Source organism: Lycorma delicatula, chromosome 11 (genome assembly GCF_047948215.1).
Source record: "Lycorma delicatula isolate Av1 chromosome 11, ASM4794821v1, whole genome shotgun sequence".
Taxonomy (NCBI): domain Eukaryota; kingdom Metazoa; phylum Arthropoda; class Insecta; order Hemiptera; family Fulgoridae; genus Lycorma; species Lycorma delicatula.
The window spans coordinates 59813549-59835663 of NC_134465.1; the positions used below are offsets into that span (position 1 = coordinate 59813549).

Below are 22115 nucleotides of genomic sequence, written 5' to 3' on the forward strand. Positions count from 1 at the left end.
CCTGTGAATGTATGTTTCGAAAGCAACGATGAAGAATCAGGTTACTGAAGAAGATAATGATTTTGATTTTGAATTATCTTCCAGTAAGCCACATCTTGTATCACAAGCTGAATTAAATGACTTGGTTAGGGATTTAAATTTATCAAAAAATCAAGCTGAACTGTTAGGATCAAGACTGCAAGGTTGGAAATTACTTAAAAAAAAATACAAAAATTTCGGGCTTTCAAAGTCAACAAAAAGAACTTTTTCAGTACTTTATTGAGGAAAATAATTTGATTTATTACACAAATATTGATTAGCTTATGTTGCATTACAAGTTAATAAATCTTAGGAGTGGCGCCTTTTTATAGATTGGTCCAAGTATAGTTTAAAAGTGGTTCTACTACACAATGGTAATAAATATCCTTCAATACCAATCGCTTATGGTATTAATTTGAAAGAGACATATGATGTAGTGAAAGACGTTCTTGAAAAAATAAATTATAAAAAATGTAGCTGGAACATATGTGGTAATTTGAAAGTTATAGCAACTTTGTTAGGCTATACTAAGTACATGTGTTTTCTTTACAAATGGGACAACCGAGCTAGGGATAAACATTATGTTACCAAAGAGTGGAAGAAACAAAACAACCTAACTCCAAATTGGAAAAATATTATTCACGAGCCCTTAGTTGAACACAAAAAAATACTTTTACCCCCTCCCCATATCAAGCTAGAACTAATGAAAAATTTTTTAAAAGCAGTGAAGTATAGTCTTGGATTTTTATACATTAGCCAAAAATTTCTGATTGTAAGTGGATGAAAAATTAAAGAAGGAATATGTGTTTATCCTCAAATAAGAGTTGGTCAAAGATGATGTATATTTAACTCAATGTTATAATGTACAAAGTGCAACTTGGGCTTCATTTATAGACATTTGCAAAGATTTTCTAAGCAAACAAAAGTTCAACAACTACCTTGATGTTAATCAACTTCTTACTTCATACAGAGCTGTGATATGTAATATGTTTTTGAAAATACATTTTTCCTCCACTCGCATCTGGATTTTTTCCAAGACAACCTCAGAGACGCAAGTGACAAACATGGTGAATGTTTCCACCAAGACATTTTATTGATGGAAAGCCACTATATAGGGAAATGGAATACTAACATGCTAGCCAATTACTGTTGGACATTAATTTGGGATGTGCCTGAGGCTATTTATAAAAGAAAAGCATCAGCAAAATTATTCTAACACAGGTATGGCCATGCAAAATTATAAATTTTACAGATTTAACTATATTTCCCCTTAATTTTTTTTAAGCATAATTTATTTAAAAGTAAGGGCGATCAAAAAATCATATTTACAAATCTGTAATGTACATAAAAAAGCACTTCGAGAAATGGTATCACACTTAGAGAAACATTAAAAAAAAAAATTGTTGACTATCAGTGTTGTTTTATATATAATAATAATAATTAGTATATAACTTATTGGTTTAATTTTTTTTTTTTATATAATAAATGAATCCTTAATAAGAATTACCAAAGAATAATTCCTTGCCAGAACTTTATTCCATTTTTTCATCATTAACAAACAAAAACTTGCATTTAATAAATTATTTATAATACAAAAATTATAACTGCTAAATACACAATAGATTTTAAAATTTATTGAGTTATTTAATTTAGATATTAATACAAAAATACATATTTCTCTATCATTACTTATTTTTATTTCCTATAAATTAACTTTTTATAAAATTAGATTACTTTCATTATCCATCCTTAAATAAATATTAATAGTAATATTCAAATGAAAATGTAAATTATTATAATTAGAAATATATATTATACATTAATATATTTACCAAACAATGTGTTTAAATTTAAACGTATTGTATATATTATGTACTTTTTTTAAATAATCATTCTCCCTCCTCTAAAAAAAAAAGTAATACAATAGTACTAATAATATTTATAACGATTATGATTACAGCAAGAAAATAGTTTAATTACATTAAAACTTTTTTATGAATAATATGTAACATTTTTTTTATTTTAACGTATATAATAATAAAATGAAATTACGTCTCTTTGAAACAATCACTTTCAGACCCTGATTATCACTTTTAAATGTCAAAATAAATAATTAATTTTAAAAAAAAGAACAAACAAAAAAATATTTTATATATTTATAAAAAGACACGCTTACAATTACAAAATAATATATAGAAAAATATATTAAGAGGTTTCAGTAAAAAAAATAAAATAATGGAACTAGTAAATAAAGTTATTACAAAGAATTAAAAAAAAGATCACATCTGATCTCTTTCGCCTTATCACAGCCTTTTAAATAAGTATTATTGTTACTTTTATTTTTAGTTAAATATAGTTTTTTCACAACAAATGAGCATTATTATTAGCTTTTTATTTCTTTCATCTTTATTATTTGGAAGATTAATTTAAAATTAATTACATAATTATTGTAACAATAACAGTAATAATAATAAGTAAAAAGAACAATTAAAATTATTTTATTGTTGGCACTACTACAAAGCTGTTTCAAGTGATATTGTTTTAGTTGTATCATCTGAATAATTGTCTTTGGCATCATTGTTTATTAAAACTTTACCGTTCACCACCACTGTCGCTAACACCGGTAAACTTTTTGATGGTTTAACACAATCTTTACCATATTCTGTTTGACATTTAAACACATGACACGGACTGTTATCTAACCATGGTATCGATGGCCTTAATGGTGCTGACACAGATTGTCCGCAATGCGATGTTGATGGCAAATTTAATATAGATTCGTCGTTTGACAATCGCAGTAAATCGCTAACGTCTCTTGATGTACTTGGTAAATAATGTGGCGATTTTAAGGATGCTGTCGATGATTCGTCTTCATCTTCGCTTGGTATTCTTGGAAACTGATTATATCCAGATGGACTTCTAGGACTTTCTGATAATTCTGATGGCGTGTAATATACGGATTGATCGTCATTAGCGTCGTCTAATTGTGATGGTTTCGTTAAGCTTTCTATTTTTCTTTTGATATAAATGTCTATTCCAGCTATATCGGCTTCATCCAATCCTTCGACATTTGAATCTGATCTGCCGCACGATCCCGATCGACAATTATCCAGATAAAGATTAGGAAGATTTTCAAGAATTTTATTTAATGTTTGTTGTTGATATTTATATGATTCTCTGAATCGAAGGACTTGATGCGTGCTAAATTTTCTTATTCTGTTCCTCTGGAAAACATAATTTTCTCGTACCCAACTCAACTGGCCTGTAGAATAGTCTCGTACTCTTCTCATCTATTAAACACATAAAAATAACTACTGTGTTAATGAAAAAATATATATAAGTGTAATTTTAAAACATAATTATAATTAAATAATATAATGTGTATCATTAAATTAAATATATAAATGTGTATAGTTTTTTTTTTATGTATCACATTATTGGTTGCTTGTGAGTTATGAAGGAAGGTTTAACTCTGTAAATAGAAAAATTGTTAGCATGAATTTAAATTAATTGATCGACTAAATATTGTTTATTAATTGAAGTACTTTTTATTAATAAATACTCTAAATTAAATCATTTACAGTGACAAAATCACTAAATCATTATTGATAATAATCGATGAAAACTGCAATCGTTTGTATTTTAGTGATTTATGAGTACACGTCAAATCTTACACAACTTTTGTTTATTAATTTATTTTATTGCAGTTCAGTTTACAGTTTGTGACTGCATGTGATGTTCCTTTAGTTTTCTGTTTAGCCTCTAGAACCATAGAAAGGTATTACTTCAGAGAGAATGATATGTATGAATGTAAATGAAGTGTAGTCTTGTAGGGTCTCAGGTCATGTGATGTTCCTGATGTAGTGGAGCTCTCACTGTCTTGACCTTTGACCATTTATCATCATTATTATATTACTGACAGTAATATAACAGTTACTCATATTATAAACATTCTGCACAATTCTATCTGAATACAAATGATAAATGTTCATATAATATATCGTGACAAATTTATCCCCCACCACTCGCCACAACTTACAGTTAAATCAATGCCTATTACTTTTTTCCTACATATGAAATTAAAATCAATAAAATTTACTTCGCCACAAACTTACATTCCTTTTAGCCATTAAAAATGGATAGGAATTGCAGTTTTAATTCTTTGTTATTAATTTAAGCTTAATTACAGCAGTAAATACAATTTTAGTTGATGTTTTGCATAATATCTAATGCTCTCAATAGATCAATATCTATTTATTAAACATTCTTTGTAATCCGTTCTCACATATTTTGAAACTTAAATGGAGTTGTGGTTTTTATTCCTGTTTAGCAGTAAAGGATTGCAGTTTTTATTTATTACTAACGCAATAAAAATTTTGTATCAAGAACTGTAGCATTATAATAGCTAAGGTTAGCAATGATTTAAGATTTGAATTTTTTTAAATTTATGTTTCGTAAAATATATTTTTAAAACCTGTGCAACAATTATTTAACAAATTGTGCTCATAATTTTTCTCAGAATATATGTATAGTTTCTAGTTTTAAATATATGACTGGGATAAATAAGTCTTGTTTTCTGTATTCGTTTAACAATTTGTATAATAAATATTGAAAAACACATTTATATATACCTGGTCTAAATATTGATCTCTTATTGAAGTTAAATGATGTGTTCCATAGTCTCTGATGTCCCTGAGGTGTTGGACTTGTCCTTGGTAGGAATCTCTAATCCAGTCAACTTGCTCAGCACAATTGTCTTTAATTTTATGCACCTATGAAAAACATTGTTTAAAATAAACAAACATTAAATATTTTTTTACTATATTTCTTTTCTTCTTACTTATCTACTACTATTTAAATATTATATAAAACAAATGCAATGATGCCAATCATCTTGATAAAAAAAAAAAAAATGTATAGTGTACGAATTTGTAATGTAATGAATGTATCTTCTGAAATGTATGTTGATTAGTTTCCATGTCATGTTGGTGAGAGTTAATTTGATACGCAACATCACTGGTATTTTTATATATATATATATATTTATCCTTTTATTAAACTGTAGAAAAAAACATGCATACATTACAAATAAAAAGAAAAAATCTTCTCAACTTACAGGAACAGGTTTTAAAAAAAAAAATATTGGAACTGAAAAAAAAGTTAATTGTTATTATTATAGTCAATCAATAAATATTTAATTTTAACTATTTATTTTATATCTTTTTGTTTAGATTATTTAATAATGAAAAATATCCATGTTTAGCTGAGGTTTCATGTTTATAAACATATTTATATAACTGCTAAGTATAACTGAATAATTATATAAGTTACTGTTAGATCATTTTGCTTTTTAATTTCTTTAACAATACATAAAATTTTAAAAAGTATTTTTTCGCTGTGAAAAAATAGTATGCATAGAATAAGAAAAAAAATAATGAAGAAAAAGTGTATTTTTACATTATCTAATTTAGTTACTAACATTTAAAAGGGGAAAATTTGTTATAATTAAGTTTTACGGTCACTACAAAGTATATTTCCATGTAATCTTTTAAGGTTATGTACAAGTTATAAGGGAAAAATGATCTGTTCATCAGCAAGAGATTTAATATTATTATTTATAGCCTTTATATATATGTTAGTTCAGTGCATTTATTGGTTTTTATTTAATTGGAGTAAAAATTTAATTACTTATTTAATACTTATAGTTAACAGAAATGAAAAAAAAAGAATAAATATTTATTAAATATATCTGGTTGAGTTATCTTTAAAAACAATTTTATGTACACCAGCCATCACAGGTGAAAACACTACAAATGATTATTATTATACTTAACTTATTTTATCGCTGTATTTCAATATTATTTTAGGCCAATAGCTCCTGACAGTGCCTATTATCTGATCCTTTACCACCTAAGTAACTGGTAAATAGCTTTTCAAATCAAAGGTACTATACCTGTAAATGGAATTGGATCAAAACTACTGTAGTATCATGTGCTGATAGTTTATGATTAAAGTGTGAATCCAACCAATAGTTGTATAATTTTACATTTTTTTTTTTTTTACAGCTTTAAACATGCAAATTGTTCCCAAAGTACAACTAAATGCAGAACTCATCGTTTTATTCTCATTTAAAATAGTCATTTAATGCTATCATATATTTTTGGTATATAAATTGCAAAAATAAAATTTATATTTTAAGGATATTCAATGACTGCAAAGATTAGTATCCATATGAAAAGTTAACTAGCCTGATCTGAACTTGTTTTTAACAAACTTTTTGAAGAAAATTATGGTATTACTTTTGGTTGCATGGTGTGAGTAGGGGTGAAAGTTAATTTTCTTTATCTTTTGAGGTATAAGAAAATATCATTCACTTAAATTCCGGTTTCCTTATATATATATATATTAGTTTCTCAACATTTCCAAAACTTTATCTGAAGTTGTGTATGTGAAAATTTGATGAAGACTGGTTGAGTTGTTTTTAAATTATGCTCAATTTAAGGTTGAAAAAATTTGAGTGGGGCTAGTTCATATGATGCTTCAAGTTGGAACGTTGAAGTTTTTCTGCAGTATCTATTGTTGGGTTAAACTTCCAAATACTGAAATTTTTAATTTTTTGTTTTTTTTTCAATTTTCTATTTTAATTCTTTTTTTACTTTAACTACTTTTTATGGATCAAAGTTTTTTTGGTGTAATTTTATTTTAGAATGAGTTGATACTTTTTCAGAAGGAAACAGAATAAAATAATGAAAATTCTTTTCCAGAATTGCATAAGAAATTTTTATAAATTAAAAAAAAAAAAAAAGTGTTAAATTTTTCATTATTCAGGAGTATAATAAATCTAATTTTCTTGTGCCAGTAGCACTGTTTGTTGAACCCACCTAATATATAATTATAAGTCGGGAAAAAATTATATTTAAAATTTCATTCTGATTATTTAATAACTGTAATATTGACAGAAAAACTTAAGGAATATTTAAGAAATCTAAAATCTGGTAAAAATTTCTATATGAAAATTATTAGATTTTATTTTCTTCTAATGAAAAAAAAAATATATTACTCCCTCTAAAACATTTTTTTATTTTTTAGTGAACCTTGTTTCTTGAAATTTTAATGTGATTTTCTTTTCTCCTTTTTATTATAAATATTTTAGTAATTTTTTAAATATATGTGTTGACTTAATAAATCAATCTAAGTGGTACAGGAATAATAAGGCTTTCTACCTTTCATTCAAAGGTTTCTGGATTCAAATTTCAGTCAGGCTTGGCATTTTTTTATCCCATTTTGTTATTTAATTTTAGTAAAAAAAAAAAAATTGACTATAACAATTATTATTTGAAGTAATTCAGTAACAAATAGTACTTAAATTTTCTTTTGTAAATATGATTAGTTAACAATTAAAAAAATATTATTTTTAAAATCAATATTTGCAAAAATATTTTGTACTATTTGTTCAACTGATCACTGAGAATAATTGATGATTCAACAGAAACAAAAAATGTTTGTAGAAAAAACCTGTTGCGTGTAGTTTTCTCTTAGTTTTTCTAGCTGTTGAGTCTTGTACAGTTCTATTCCTTCCATCATCTGGTAGAATTGTTTAACACGGGGTACATCTTCTGACATGCAGCAACATGTCCATCCACACCTACATCATTTTAAACAGAACATAATAACATAACATGTATTCTACACATTCCACATCCATTCGTTTTATTTTTTTCCTTTTTTCAAATTATACATGCCAAACTTCTTTTTATACATGCAGTTTTTTTTATCATTGTATCTAAAATTAAAAAAAATAAATGTTATTATAAATCTTAAAATGAACAAAAAAAATCTTTATATGGTTTAATTTAATAGCGGATCACTTTGAAACCATCACTCATTTCCTTCCTTAACATGATGGTTCTGCCCTTTGGTTTACCATCATGGATAAAAAAAAAATTGAGTGATAGTTCTAAAAGGATTCATTTTTATTCTGGGTTCAATTAACATTTGATCTCGACTAGGTTTAGATCGATTGCTCATGAGTTAGTTCCATTAATTTAACCCTAATAAGCAAGATACACATACTAGTAACATGAGTATTCGAAATTCAAATAAAAAACATACCTTTTAATTGGATTTCAATCTAGGGTTCCGCCGCATCGTGGAACAGCAATCGCAACAGCTAAATTGACAGTAACGTTAAGTAAATATACTAACCAACAGATCAGTAGATTCAAATTATTGATATTAATTATTATTTTTACATGCTGGTAATTATTTTGAAATTGAAAAATCTAGTTTTTTATTACTTTAACCTTAACTTAAAATCAAAATACGTTCAACTGTTTAATTTTATAACTGTGATCGTTCTTCATGGTGGGTAAGACTTATTTCAGATTCATTACAGCTTCTGGTTCCATAACAGTTGAAATATCTCATAATGCATTAGAATTTTGGTAATTGAAATTTTTGAAGTAATTATAAAATGCCCATTACAGCTTAATTCATGTTTTTATAAACTAATCTTATACCATTTAATTTAAATAAGGCGAATGCATTATTCTTGCTCACTTTTAGTACTTAATGTTTAATAATTATAAGTACCGCCGATACCTTTTAAAATTCATGTTTATATAACAATAGAAACCTGATAATTTGAATTTGATCGGAAACAACTAGTGATCCAGATCAGGAAGAGTCTATTTAACAATCCTAAGGAATTTTTTTTGTTTTTAATTTATTAATTTATGTGATATTAACTCCGAAGGTAATTAAATAATAAAAAATGCCAATAGCATGCGGTGAATTCACCCATCATTATTAAACTACACTGAAGTATAGTTCATTGAATATGGTTTGGCTTTGACCATTGGTGTTTTATCCTACTGCACAACCTTTAATTTTAAGGTCGTTACTCATTGAGATTTTTCATATATTGCAGAAACAGCTGGTTGTAAGCAGGTATAATTTTAAATACCATTATTAAATATTCTTTACAGTCAGGTTCTAAGGACAGATTCTTCCAGATAGAATGTAATACCTTTAAAAAATGCAATATAACTCAGTCCATTATAAAGTACTAATTTGGTATTTAATAATTACTTAATCGGTTTATTGTAGACATAACTTCTACCAGTAAGTAATTTTTATGTTTTTTTTTTTAAATTGTGAGAAATTCAATAAACTGGTTGGGATTAATAATTTTGTTCTATTTGTATGGGTTTTTCTGGATCTCAAGTACCCAGAAAACTTGGTCCAGTGGTTATGAAATAACAGATGTATTATTCTGTTATTAATAAGAAAATAAGATATGTTAGAAAGAAATATTGATGGTTGTGCATAATTATTTGATATAGTTAATCCATTCTTGTATAATCTAAAAATGTAAAAATATTTACAAAAATTAAATTATTGATTTTCTAGTAACCTGAAAAGCAGTCTCAACATTTTTTACAAATTAAAAGAAATTTTTTTCCTATAATTTTTCTAATATAATGAAAGTCTTGTAACCTAAAATATCCTGATATTTATTCTTTCCCAACATATTTACTTTTATATGCATTTTTTCTGAAGCTTCATATTTATTTTCCTTGTATATAATACATTTCACTATTATTATTATTATTACTAAAAAATGATCATGCTTAAAAGTTAGTTTAAATTACACACAGGAATCGTATATTGTCTTATTGTTTGAGTATTTATTTACAATAAATAAAAAAAATTGTTCAATAGGAGTAAACAACCACAAGGCAACCAGAAACCTTAAAACCGTGCTTATCTATAATTACATTAAAAACATATTTTCATAACAAAGGATATGGTGAAATAAATTTAATTAATTAGTAATTCATTAATAATAGATTTTTATGCAATCCCCATTTTTCATTGGACTGATGAAGTGTACTACAGAACACTTAAAATTAAAATTTGTCAGAATATTACTTAAATAGTAAAAGTATTTATACAAAGACTTTAGAGATTTTGTTGTTGTTTTTTTAGTCTGTTAAACAAACACACCTTTATTTAGAGATAAAATAAAATTAAAAAAAAAAATTTAATGCTCTGGATAGAAGTTCTGATTACTTTAAAAAACAAAAAAAAAATTGTAGACCCGATAATGTTATTTCAAGGGTTTAACCAGCTAATCTACCAATTCCAGGAGACAGAAATTTTTTTCATCAATTCACTTTTATCCAATCATTCAAATGCTTCCATTTCTAATAAAATGAAATTATAACACGTATAAATAAATTTCTTTTATAGTTACATTACACAATTTTTTTTTTTTACACGAAAAGTACAAATAAAAACTGATAAATTTTGCAGTTATACAAACACATAAATTAAAAACAATAAAAATGTGATAGTCATATAACGTAATATAAAGCTTTATATACATTACTGAAGATTTGATTTAATAAAAATTAAAGGAAAACTTGTTTTGAAAATAAAAAGTATACTTATAAGTAGAATTATTCCTAATTAAGGAAGCAAGTAAAACCTCAGTTTTATCCATCCAAGAGGATCCATTAAAAAGAAGTCAATTGAAAACAAGCATACTGTACATGTAAACCCTACAAAAACATATACTTCAAAGAATAATGCACATACGTATTAACTGTAATATTTTGCTGTGGCCAAAGAGTAAGAAAGAAGTATACCTTTTTTTCTGCGTATCAGTTTCTACATAAGATTTCATAAAGAAAAAATGTATCTTTTGCGCTTAACTACATCAGTCCAATGATGAGTTGTATCACTATCGCTTTTTTAAATATATATAAATTTCACGTAAAATTGATTATTTTATAAAACAATTTAATCATTTTTCATTTAACAGTTTAAAAAAATAGTAATTAGCGTAACATTTTTGTACTTACTTTCTAAATATGAAGGCTATAAGATGTCCTAGGAAAGTTAGCAGTAGAAAACCGGCTGCACAAGATATCCCAATTATAATGCTGGTCAGTTTGAAATTGTAAAATGTATCACGATCTAAATGAACGGTTATATGTGTCGTAATATTTGCTAAAGAATTCGATGCGAAGCACGTGTACAATCCAGCATCAGTTCTTAAAACATAATTTATATACAATACACCTTTATCGAGTAACTTTATACGGCCATCGATACCGTCTGTTGACATATCTTGTTGATGAATAGGTGGATGATCTATGAATATCGGACTTTCAGGAACATTGTAATGTAATACTAAACCCATAGGGGTTACCCATGTAATCGACGGTGTAGGATAACCAGTTATATTACAATCGATAGTCGCATTTGAACGCATTTCGATTAATTGCAACGAGATATTTCTTGTAGATACTGGCGGTGAACATTCTAAATTCAGCAGTGAATTACATATTTGGCTATCATCTAATATATTTTGATGTATCATCGACCAATTTGTGAACCATTTCATTTGACAGTCGCATAGCCAAGGATTGTTTTTTAAACTAACTTTATTCAAGTGTTCTAATTTTTTTAAAAATTCTGGCGAATGTGTTAGATTATTTCCTGATAAATCTATGAGCTCAAGATTTTTTGACGTTATTTCTATATTATCTAACCTGAAATTATCTTTTACGTCTAATTCTTTTAAACTATACAGTCCGATTTCTTGTTTAGAATTGAATCGTTCCAAATTATTTCTTGCTAAATTCAATGTTTCTAATTCCACATTCGATGCAAATAAACCATCTGGTATGTTGTATATTTGGTTATCGTTTAATCCTAACCATTTTAATTTTTTTAACGATTGAAATATTGTACCGGGTAAATTTTTTATCAAATTACCAGTCAAATCTAAGTATTGTAGAGCATATGTATTTTTAAATAAGTGATCAGGAAGCACTTCTAATGTGTTGTACGAAAGGTCTAATTTCATTAAGCGATGTAAATCTGCAAATGAATGTGTATGTAAATCACGTATTTTGTTATGGCTTAATGATAAATTTATTAAATTTTTATTTGTAAATTGATCTATTATTGATGTGATCTGGTTGTAGGAAAGATCTAACGATTCTAATAAACTAAGCGATGAAAATATCATCGGTTTTGAAACGTGTAAGTGATTATGTGACAGATCCAAATCTTTTAATAAGGATAAATTTTGAAAGTGTTCGTAAGTTAGGTGATGTATTATATTACCGCTTAAATTAAGTCTTTCTAAATTATTTAAACTGGACAGAATGGACGGCGATATATCTTTCAATCTATTATCTCCGAGATCTAATAATTTCAAATTTTGAATTCCTTCTAACATTTTGATGTGATGAATTCTGCTAGAACGATATGTTATTTCTAATATATCACGATTCAAATTTAAGTCTTTTAATGAAGTCGTTACATTTATAAAATGTATCGCTGTCGTATCAATTGGTAAATGTATTTCTGTGAAATTTTGATCTCGACATGTGACAGATACCGATTGCATATGATGATCATTTGCTATGATTCCACACTGACATGATGCCGGACATTCTATTGAATTTGTTATTATCGAATGGCGGGTCCTATGTTCTTGCCCTCTTAATACTGTTGCTAGTAATGCCAATGCCAATAAGGTAATTTCAAAACTTGTATGTCGACTTTGTTTCATCTTCTAGTTAATAATACATTCCATAACCAAAACTTGCCAACCTGTAAAACGATTAATAATGAATTTATAAAAACGTTTAATAAATATTTTAACTAGATAGAAACAAAAAAATTAGCAAAATTGTACTTTTGCTAAATCTTTCTAACATGATTTATTATTTATGAAATCACCAAAGTTCATTTTTAAAGGAAAATAGTTAAGAAAAAGATACCAAAGATAATTATGAATTTTACATTTAAAAATTACTATTATTCACCAGTTTAACAATTATTATTGGAGAATTACTTTACGTATTGTTACATTATACTCATTAATGTTAAAGACTGCGTGTTCATTTCCCTACAGCAAAATTTTGGAAGTTATATTAAATATAACTTATTAATTACAGGTTATATGTTTGCGTGAGATACTGTTTTGGTTTATTGTAATTTTTCATTAAGTTTATTTTTGTTGTAACAACACCCCCAAAGCCTACTAATCCATTTTGCTATGACCAGTTCCTGTGTAAAACCGATTCAGCAGAGAAGAAGTGACCCTGACTAAGAGTGACTGAATTCTGACATAAAAAGGAAGAAAATTCAATTCTTTCCCCCCTGTTTTTTTATAAATGAAGCTATCCTGCTGTTTAAATAAAATGTTTTCAGAAGATTATTTTAATTAGCTTTTAACTATTTTGCAGCTAATTTCATAAAAGATGTTTTCAGGTACATTTTTGCTTACGCTCAACTTGAAGTGATTAGAAAATTAAGTTATATTTAAACATAGGTGCTAAAAATATTAACTATAATTCAAACAAAATATTTAAAAGTAACTAAATATAAATTTCAAATAAATATGAATCCAACAGTATACAATCTAATTGGGTTAACTTCATTAAACATGAGATAAACCTCAGACTCATTTATTTCAGATTCACATAAAAGCACTATAACAAACTATAAAGAATCAATCAACCTTTGAAGATTTTACCCGTAGATACTTTACAAAGCCATGATCTCAATTCAGTTTATCGATATACAAATTTATAAAACAGATTAAATAACTTTTTTGGCCATCAATTACTAAAAACGTTTCTTTCTTCAAGACTTGAATGTCTAGTAATAGCATAATGTGAAATACTTATGAAGTTGCAATAATAGCTAGAAAAAGAATTTCTGGTAATAAAATTTCTGTATGTTTACAGAGAATCTTTTTCATAATTATTTTTAAAAATACTTTAATCGCTATTCATAGTAAAACTATTATTTTGCATTAAAAATATGATTGGTTATTCATTGTAGAGTTTCAGCAACAGTTCAATTTTGTGAGGTAATTTGTAAAATGTGATTTTTTTTTAATCAACCATTTACACATCTGGATGTCTTAAAGGTTAAATTAATGAATCTCACTACTTTAATTTGAAAATGACAACGATATTATCGATCGGTTTAATGATCACCATAGATGATACTAATTGTTTGTTGAACAAGATTATTATTTTACAACATAATTTTCACAAATAAATGGCGATTATGTTGTTTATATATATATATATAAGCCCAAATTATTGCACTTGACTAAATTCATTAGTCATTTTTAATAATAGAAGATAAAAAAAACACAAGTCAAGCTTGATTTGTGTATGACCTTCGCAATCCTGTATTTATATTAATATTCACTTAACATAAAACTGGTTTATTACTCTTTGTTTCTTTAAGCACAAGTATGAAATATATATTCACTTGAAAATTTATGAACTTGATTTTATCATAAAATGATAATAACTATTAAGGAACCCTTGTATAATAAATGATATTGTACTAATAAATGATAGAAAATGTTGATGTCATTTCTATTTCTCTAATAAATAATGTTTTGTTTGTCGATAAGTAGCCTTATTTTATACTCAATATCTTATCGCCAAACTATTTCAATAAAAAATCAAATTTTAATCGGTTAAAACTATATTAAATAACCAGTTTTTAATACGGAAACATATTAGGTAATATAGACCTGGGATATACCATCAACAAAGCGTTGTATAAATTGAAAACGAAATATAAGATATAAAGTATGATTTAATTGAAGTTTAACAATTAAATACAAAAGCTAATTGGACAGAACATAATAAGAGAAAATTTTATTAAAATTATGCTAGACAGATTAAAAAATTATGTATGATTTAAAGGTAAATTAGAGATACGAACGTGAAAGTTTAGTTGATAGCAGAAGATAATTGAGATGAACATGTTACAAGGGCCCTACCTAAGGGCACATAACCATTCGATGATTATTATGATGGTCATAATAATAATAATAGTGATACAGTATGGTTTGCGATTATTGTTTAATACAAAAAAATGTGTAAAAAAAGTCTTTAATGATATCTGTAATAAAAAATATCAATTACTATTTTTTAAATAAGGATTTAAAAATAAGTTTAAAGACAAATTAAAAAACCAAAAGCAATTTTGTAAAGTAACATTGTATATTGTTAAATTCATGTTTAATTAACAAAATATAAAATTATTCAGGATTTCAGATAGAGATTATAATATAGAACAGAAAGAAATGAATCTATCAAATGATAGACCAGTACAAAATTTTTAATTATTATAATTAACAATATATAATACATTCATGTAACCTTCCTAGTACCTACGTGTTAGAATTACTGATGATGAGTAATGAAATACCTAGTCTGATCTGTGTTCATACCTAGAACCCCATCGTACTCGAGCCTAAGACAAGTCACTCTGCTGCAGAGATCAGCATGTCAAGTTCATAAAATATAAAAAAAGCTACTGTACAGATAAATCAATAGAAATTTAGGTATTAGAAAGTGAATTGCTCTGTGGTGATGTTTTGATCCCTTTTATTTTTATTATTTATAGATTACCACGTGTGTATAGAATTAGGGACTGACCTCTGATTTTGATGAAATTTTGAATATACCTTATTTTGGAAAAGTTTTTCGTTACAATTGAAATTATTCATCGGAAACGCCTTTCACCCGAGTTACGTACGTCGTAAATTATACAGTACCAAAAATTTCGTAATTCATCACCGTACAAGTGTAATATACATAAGTTTCGGACTGAATAACTTGTGTTTTAATTAAGTTAAAGAGTGAGATTAAATTCACTTAAAACTAAATTACGGACTATATATGTTATTTACTGAGTAAATAACTTTGTTCAAGCGAAATTCAATCGGTTTCGTTAGATTTAGGTCAAAGTTTTGTTAGGTTATGTAACTAACGATTCCGTGTACCGAAGTTCATACAATTATGTATAACTTTGTTCCAAAATAATGTATATTCCAAATTTAATCAAACTCGGAGACCAGTCCCTAATTGTATATAATTACGTCCACTTCCTCAGGCAATTGATAATATATATATATATATATATATATATATATATATATATATATATAGGTTTATTATTTTAGCAAATAACATAATTTTTTATAAACTAATATTGATGGAGATATAACGGATTGAAAAATAAACATGGCCGCCACTTTGTAATTTGCGATGGTATTTAAGTCCTGATTTTTTGCTAATTTTAAAATTTTATTACCAAGATGCTTATATTTCTCTATCCGAACTTACGATATAAAAATAACAAAATGGCAGACGGGGGAAAATAAAGGAGAAATTGCCATTTTTCCTAAGGATACTTTTTGTTTAATTTTACAAGTAGAATCCGAATAAGTATAGCCCACAATTTTAGAAACATTCTGTATAATTGTCAAAAGAGTAATTTTCCCGTAGTTTCAAACGGTAGTTTGACATTTTATTCGGTACGCTTATACATCCTGAGAAAATTTCTACAACAAAAAATGTATTATTAAAAGTAGTATGAAGTCCTAGAAAATTTCTCTTAAAGATAATTTAAAAATAATGTTTTCAATTTAAATAGATTTGTGTTCAGAAAAAACATGTTGAAATAAAAAGATGTAGCGTTATATATAATTCATGGAAAAATAAAATTTCTAATTATTTTTAACGTATCAAACCAATATTATAAATAAATTTACTGTCTAATAAGTAATAAAGAAATTGTTTTATATGAAACTAAAATAAAAAATGGTTATTGATTGTTAATACTAACATAGAATGTAAATATCTATTGAATTTATCCAATCCATTATTAGCCTTAAAAATATGTCTTTTCAGGAAAAAAAATATTAACTTTTTTTTTAATGTAGTAGTTTTAGTTCTTTATACCATCTATCAACACCTTTTGTTGTATTTGTTATAAATATTGAAAAATACAATAGGATAAACGTTATTTATTATAGAAAATTGAGGTTTGCTATTGAAGTGTTAAAAAGAAAATAATAGTTTATAAAAGAAATGAATGGTTTTTATTTAGCACGATTGATTTTGATGAATTGTTTATGGGAGAAATGAACATATTTTTACATAAAAGTTTAATGTTAGATTAATTTATATTATATTAAATAAGGAAACTTTTTTGTGAAAATTTTATAATGTAATTATATTTTGTTCGTGTGTGAAATCTTTAATGCTGTTAAAAAAAAATACTGACCCAATAATTTGGATTGGTATGAAAAAGTCATTCTTACCTCATTCATCGGTCTATTTTCTTTAGTAAAAGTCAAAAAATGTTTGCTTTTGTTACCCTATCAAAAATGTTATTTTTTTAGTATTAGATGAACACAATTAATTACATGGACATGGTATGTCTAAGGTGTAAATTAAATGTTGGGAGAGTTATTTTTTCTGAATTTTTTTAATCATTTGAATTTGTAAATTTTTTAAATTATATAAACACATTTCAATCAGTACCAACAAATATTTATGTCTGTCCTATTTTCCCAAAAAATAAATTTACATGTTTAAATGAAATTTAACGTTATATCTTTTAACAAAATGGAAAAATATGTGATAAGACTTTGATCTAGTTAATTTGACAAAAGAATTAAAATTTTATAGTTATATTTTTATAAATTTTTAAAAATTAGTGTTAAAACCACAAATGACATGTATAATCATTGCTTTATCGAACTTTTTTATTTATTTATAATTCTTTAATATAAATATATAAACAAATAAGAAATGCAGCATGTAAAAATAATACATATGTAATTATAAAACCTAATGAAACTAGTTGTAGTCATGTTCAGTTACATGTTCGTCCAGATCATTGAACATAAACACACCAGGTTGGTCTAGCAGTGAATGCGTCTTCCCAAATCAGCTGATTTGGAAGTAGAGAATTCTAGCACTGCTCAAGTCCTAATAAAGGCAGTTACTTTTATATGGATTTGAATACTAGATAGTGGATACCCGTGCTCTTTGGTAGTTGGGTTTCAATTAACCACACATCTCAGGAATGGTCGAACTGAGACTGTACAAGACTACACTTCATTTACAATCATACATATCATCCTCTAAAGTAATACCTGAACGGTAATTCCCAGAAGCTAAACAGGAAAAATAAAAGATCATTGAACATTACTTGCAAATTTATCTGCATTTTTCTGTTCACATTTCATTGACAATAGTATTTGATGTCGCATAATAAAAGCGAAATATGAAAATAAAAAAGAAAATATAATATCTGTAACACGGTTCTGAATATAAGATATAGAAAGTGTTTTAATTAAAAATGTGAACAGAATAACCGATTAAGTTATGGAAGTTACGTCTTCATTATTTATAGTAACTATAGACTCGCACCTAATTACACCTACTCTTCTTTGTTTTTATGAAAGGATATGAATTTACGCCGTATGATTAAGTAGCATATGATTAAACGCCAAGCCCGAACAGGATTCAGTCCTAGAATATTTCAAGATAATGACAGGGATAACCATCTCATCACAGTCACTAAGTGTAATGGTAATCGGAAAATTATAGTACAAAAGTATGGTATAAAGAGATTTAAATCTTTTATAATAATTTATATTGGTTAACTTGTTATGGATTGTATGAAAATTTCTATTTGTCAATTCTCCTTTAAAATAAAAGTTTGAGAAGACAAATGAGTAGAATTTTAACATGCCTCCAGTTTTGTAATAGTAAATAAATCATATAGAAAAAGTAAGGTTCGGATAGAAGAATTTTTATTAACGTCTTTAGTTTTACTCATTATAATGCGATATTTTTAAATACTGTTAACTAAACATTTCAACTCTCCTTTATATAATTAGTCTCATGCAGAGATATTTTCAAATTGACAAACTATTACGTAACATATTAATAGAATATATTTATAAGTTTTAATTATAAGCTTTGACTTGATTAAATATAATTTTTCATATATTTTGATTTAAATAGAAATATTTGTTTATATATTATCCTTTATAAGCCTGGCATGAGTTGTTTGTTACTCTTAGAATGGTTAAGTTTTTTTTACAACTTGTGATTATTCAAGTCAGGTCACATACAGTTCTTATAACACTGTATGTAGTACACGTGCTGTATATATTACGTATGTGTGTGTGTGTGTTACTTAGAACATTTAATGATTAATAATTTTAAATCACTATATTATAGCTATTATATAGTTTTTTTATAGTGTTAACTGCTATCAATGAAAATGAAGCTTCTTGTACCAGTGTAATCTAGTTACGATTTAATTAATTTTTTTACCGTTAAACAGTACATATCTTACACCACAAGATGTAATTTTGTTTTTAATAATTATTTAAAACTGAGTTAAAAAATTTGAAAGAATTAGAATATCTATTTATATAATGTTCAGAAATTTGTACTTATCAATTTAATAATAATAACCTGTTAAGATTGCACAATCTTAATCCGAATTAGAAATTTTTATACAGTTCATCTTGAAGTCTGTAGTTGTTAAATTAAATATAAAATATTAACATTCGACCTAAACATTTTTTCCAGATAAATTAATTTAAAATTTGTTCTTTTAAAGGAATTTTGTAACTAAAATAGCACTATCTTTTAGTTTAGTTACCTAGTATGGTTAATATTTTTAAAAAAACCGTTAAGTACATTCTATTTAAATTGTATTTGTTTGTTTCAAAGTTGTTGACATCTTAGTTTTATCTTATCACATATAAAATCCATGATCTGTGTTAATAATTTTGTACATATACTTTAGTGCTGTTCCTTGTATCTGTGGATAAATAGGCATCCAGTCTGTCCATTGTAGCATTTGAATGTTATTTTATTAGTCTGCTTCACTGGATTTAACTAGATATAAAGAATATATAAAGGAAACAACATACGGTAACAGAATCGGTTTTTTCTTATTCGTCTTAGAGAAATAGGAAATACATACAAAAGATTTACAACATTGGAAAAAAACAATCCAAATATTTGAATTTCATTAGATTAAATTTGATTTTCTATCGGTTTTAATATGGATGTTATTATTAAACTCGGAAAGACCGTTTATAAGATTAATTTACATGTAATTTGAAAGCAAGTAGTTGTTCATTTTTACTACAAAAAAGTGTTTAAAGCAATTTATAGAGCCCCTGAGTAGGGCTGTTCTTATAATATCATAATTTTAATAGTAATGTTTATGAAACAGCTTTAGATTTAATAACATAAATTATGTTGACTATTCACTGCTCTTTATATTAACAATTTCAGCAGGCATAAGATCAGGGTAGTATTTGTTGTTTAAGGGTACTTTTTGTGGGGGCAGTTAACTATAACTACTTCAAAGATATTTTACAAAAGAATTTAATTAGTGGCCATGTAATTGTTAATTGTAATCATTAATAGATAAGTATAAACATTTTTTTAACCATATAAGAATAATTTTAGGTAACCCCAGTCAAATTTCAATTATTTCATTTCAATTATTTGTATTTTGAAAGCTAAATATGCACTTTTGATTGGTTTTACATATATTTTTTTTATTTTTATGCAATGGTAGCAAAAATATTTGTTTGTAGCATTTTTAAGTATTTTAATAACCATTTAAGTATTTATTTTTTTGTTTTGTTTTGAGGCCCTACTTTTTTAATAAATTAATTTATTTCAGTAACCATGTTTAGCCTAATTCTTTTTTTTGTATACATCAAATTGCTGGGCACAATAATTTGCTATTGTTAATTATAAATAAATATAAATTTATTAGTTTGATCAGCTTTGCCTGTAATTTCTGATAGTAATAAAGTATTTGTACATTTTGAAAACATTTCAACATTTAACACTAAATAATATGCGCTTTTTTGTACTGTTTAGATTAATAATTTCAAATTTTAGTGTCATTGAAAATGTAGACACATCAGGAGTGTAAAATATTTTTTTCCAGTAAAAAGCCTAAAAACAGTATAAAGAAAAGTAGCCTGTTATGGAAAGAAATCAGCTGATTTAATCTACCCGCCCCAATTTTTATAATATTTTTTTTTAATTTTCCTGTTTTAGAAATTTAAATTACATATGAATTCAGTTTTGTTACGCTGTGACTAAATTTAACGTTACAGAAGTTAAGTTAGTACTTCATAATTTGTACATTACTGTAAATAATAAACTGAAAGCACTTCATGCTAAAAAAAAAATTTTTTTTAAAGTTTTCTAAATTGCCGTATTATAAATACATAAATAAAACAAAAAGGCTTGAAAATTTACTTTGTTTTTCTTAACAATTTATTCAACAATAAAAAACAAAAAGCAGTCACAAAGATTAAAGTTCATAAACAAAGAGTTAGGTTGTGTTTATCAACAGAATTGTTAATTCTGATTGTACACACTCTCTAACCTTAACTCTTTTATTATGTTGTAAAATACTTTTTTTTATAATTTAAATTTGCTTCTAATGTTACTTTAATGGTTTTAGTTTAATGTAAACGCATTATTTGACATTAAAAATTGTAAATGGTGACCGGTAGTATAATTAAATTTCAACAATAACAAAGAATTTGTAATCTTTGTTATATACATAAAGGCCCATTTTAACACTCCCCAAAGCATAAATTCATAGCCTATTTGTTTTTCGTTTCTGTTATGATGTTTCAACGTATTTGTGTGTTAATTTATCGGCGAAATCTTAATTTAATACGTGTGAACGAAGAGTCTCTTCTAACGAGAGAGAAAAATGGAGGCCGAATGGAGAAATCGACTTCAGTTGTATATTTGTTTGTTGATTTTTTTTTAAATACGACTTATAGTCATATATTTATATGTTTTTTTTTGGTATGCATACCTTGTTCGTGGCAGATCTGTATGAAATCTGTAACATATGGTTCTTATTTTATTTAATTTTTAAGTAACTTAATTTCAGTTTTTTAATATTATTTGATTCCATAATTTTTTATTCTGAAACAGGAAGCAAAACAAAAAGCACAAATCTTATATAAATAAAATTAGATTATTTAATACACATTATACACCACCGTAAGAAAAACTAAATTCACACACGCGCGCACACCAGTCAACCATTAGTTTACGTACAAACAACAGCGGTCACAATAACCAGACTGACTTCAGTTCAGTTTATCCCGAGCTGCGCTGGCGCTAGCTCAGCTGGTTTACAAATCAAGATGGCCGCCTTTACGTCTCTTG

At 26.1% G+C, this 22115-nt stretch overlaps 2 protein-coding genes across 3 annotated transcripts in view; one reads left to right on the forward strand and one right to left on the reverse strand.

Annotated features, from left to right (window-relative positions):
- Ndf (Nucleosome-destabilizing factor) overlaps positions 1 to 22115 on the forward strand; it is a 222280-nt gene that overhangs the window by 98786 nt on the left and 101379 nt on the right. The window lies entirely within an intron of this gene.
- On the reverse strand, positions 1522 to 22109 carry LOC142332623 (uncharacterized). Of its 2 annotated transcripts, none has more exons than XM_075379168.1 (5): positions 21947 to 22109; positions 10887 to 12651; positions 7534 to 7663; positions 4650 to 4790; positions 1522 to 3308 (listed from the first exon to the last, which is right to left on the reverse strand). In XM_075379168.1, exons 2-5 carry the CDS (start codon positions 12608 to 12610, stop codon positions 2532 to 2534), a joined length of 2772 nt encoding a protein of 923 aa, XP_075235283.1. In that variant the 5' UTR covers positions 12611 to 12651; positions 21947 to 22109; the 3' UTR covers positions 1522 to 2531. The 2 variants fall into 2 exon arrangements, with proteins under 2 accessions (XP_075235283.1, XP_075235282.1); XM_075379167.1 differs by having other exon boundaries at positions 21757 to 22106.

Coding starts and splice junctions, on each gene's coding strand:
- LOC142332623 (XM_075379168.1), bottom strand. CDS start 12,610: ATGAAACAAAGTCGACATACAAGTTTTGAAATTACCTTATTGGCATTG. Junction 7,664..10,886: donor ATAGCCTTCATATTTAGAAA/GTAAGTACAAAA, acceptor AAAATGATGTAG/GTGTGGATGGACATGTTGCT. Junction 4,791..7,533: donor GAGAAAACTACACGCAACAG/GTTTTTTCTACA, acceptor TGTTTTTCATAG/GTGCATAAAATTAAAGACAA.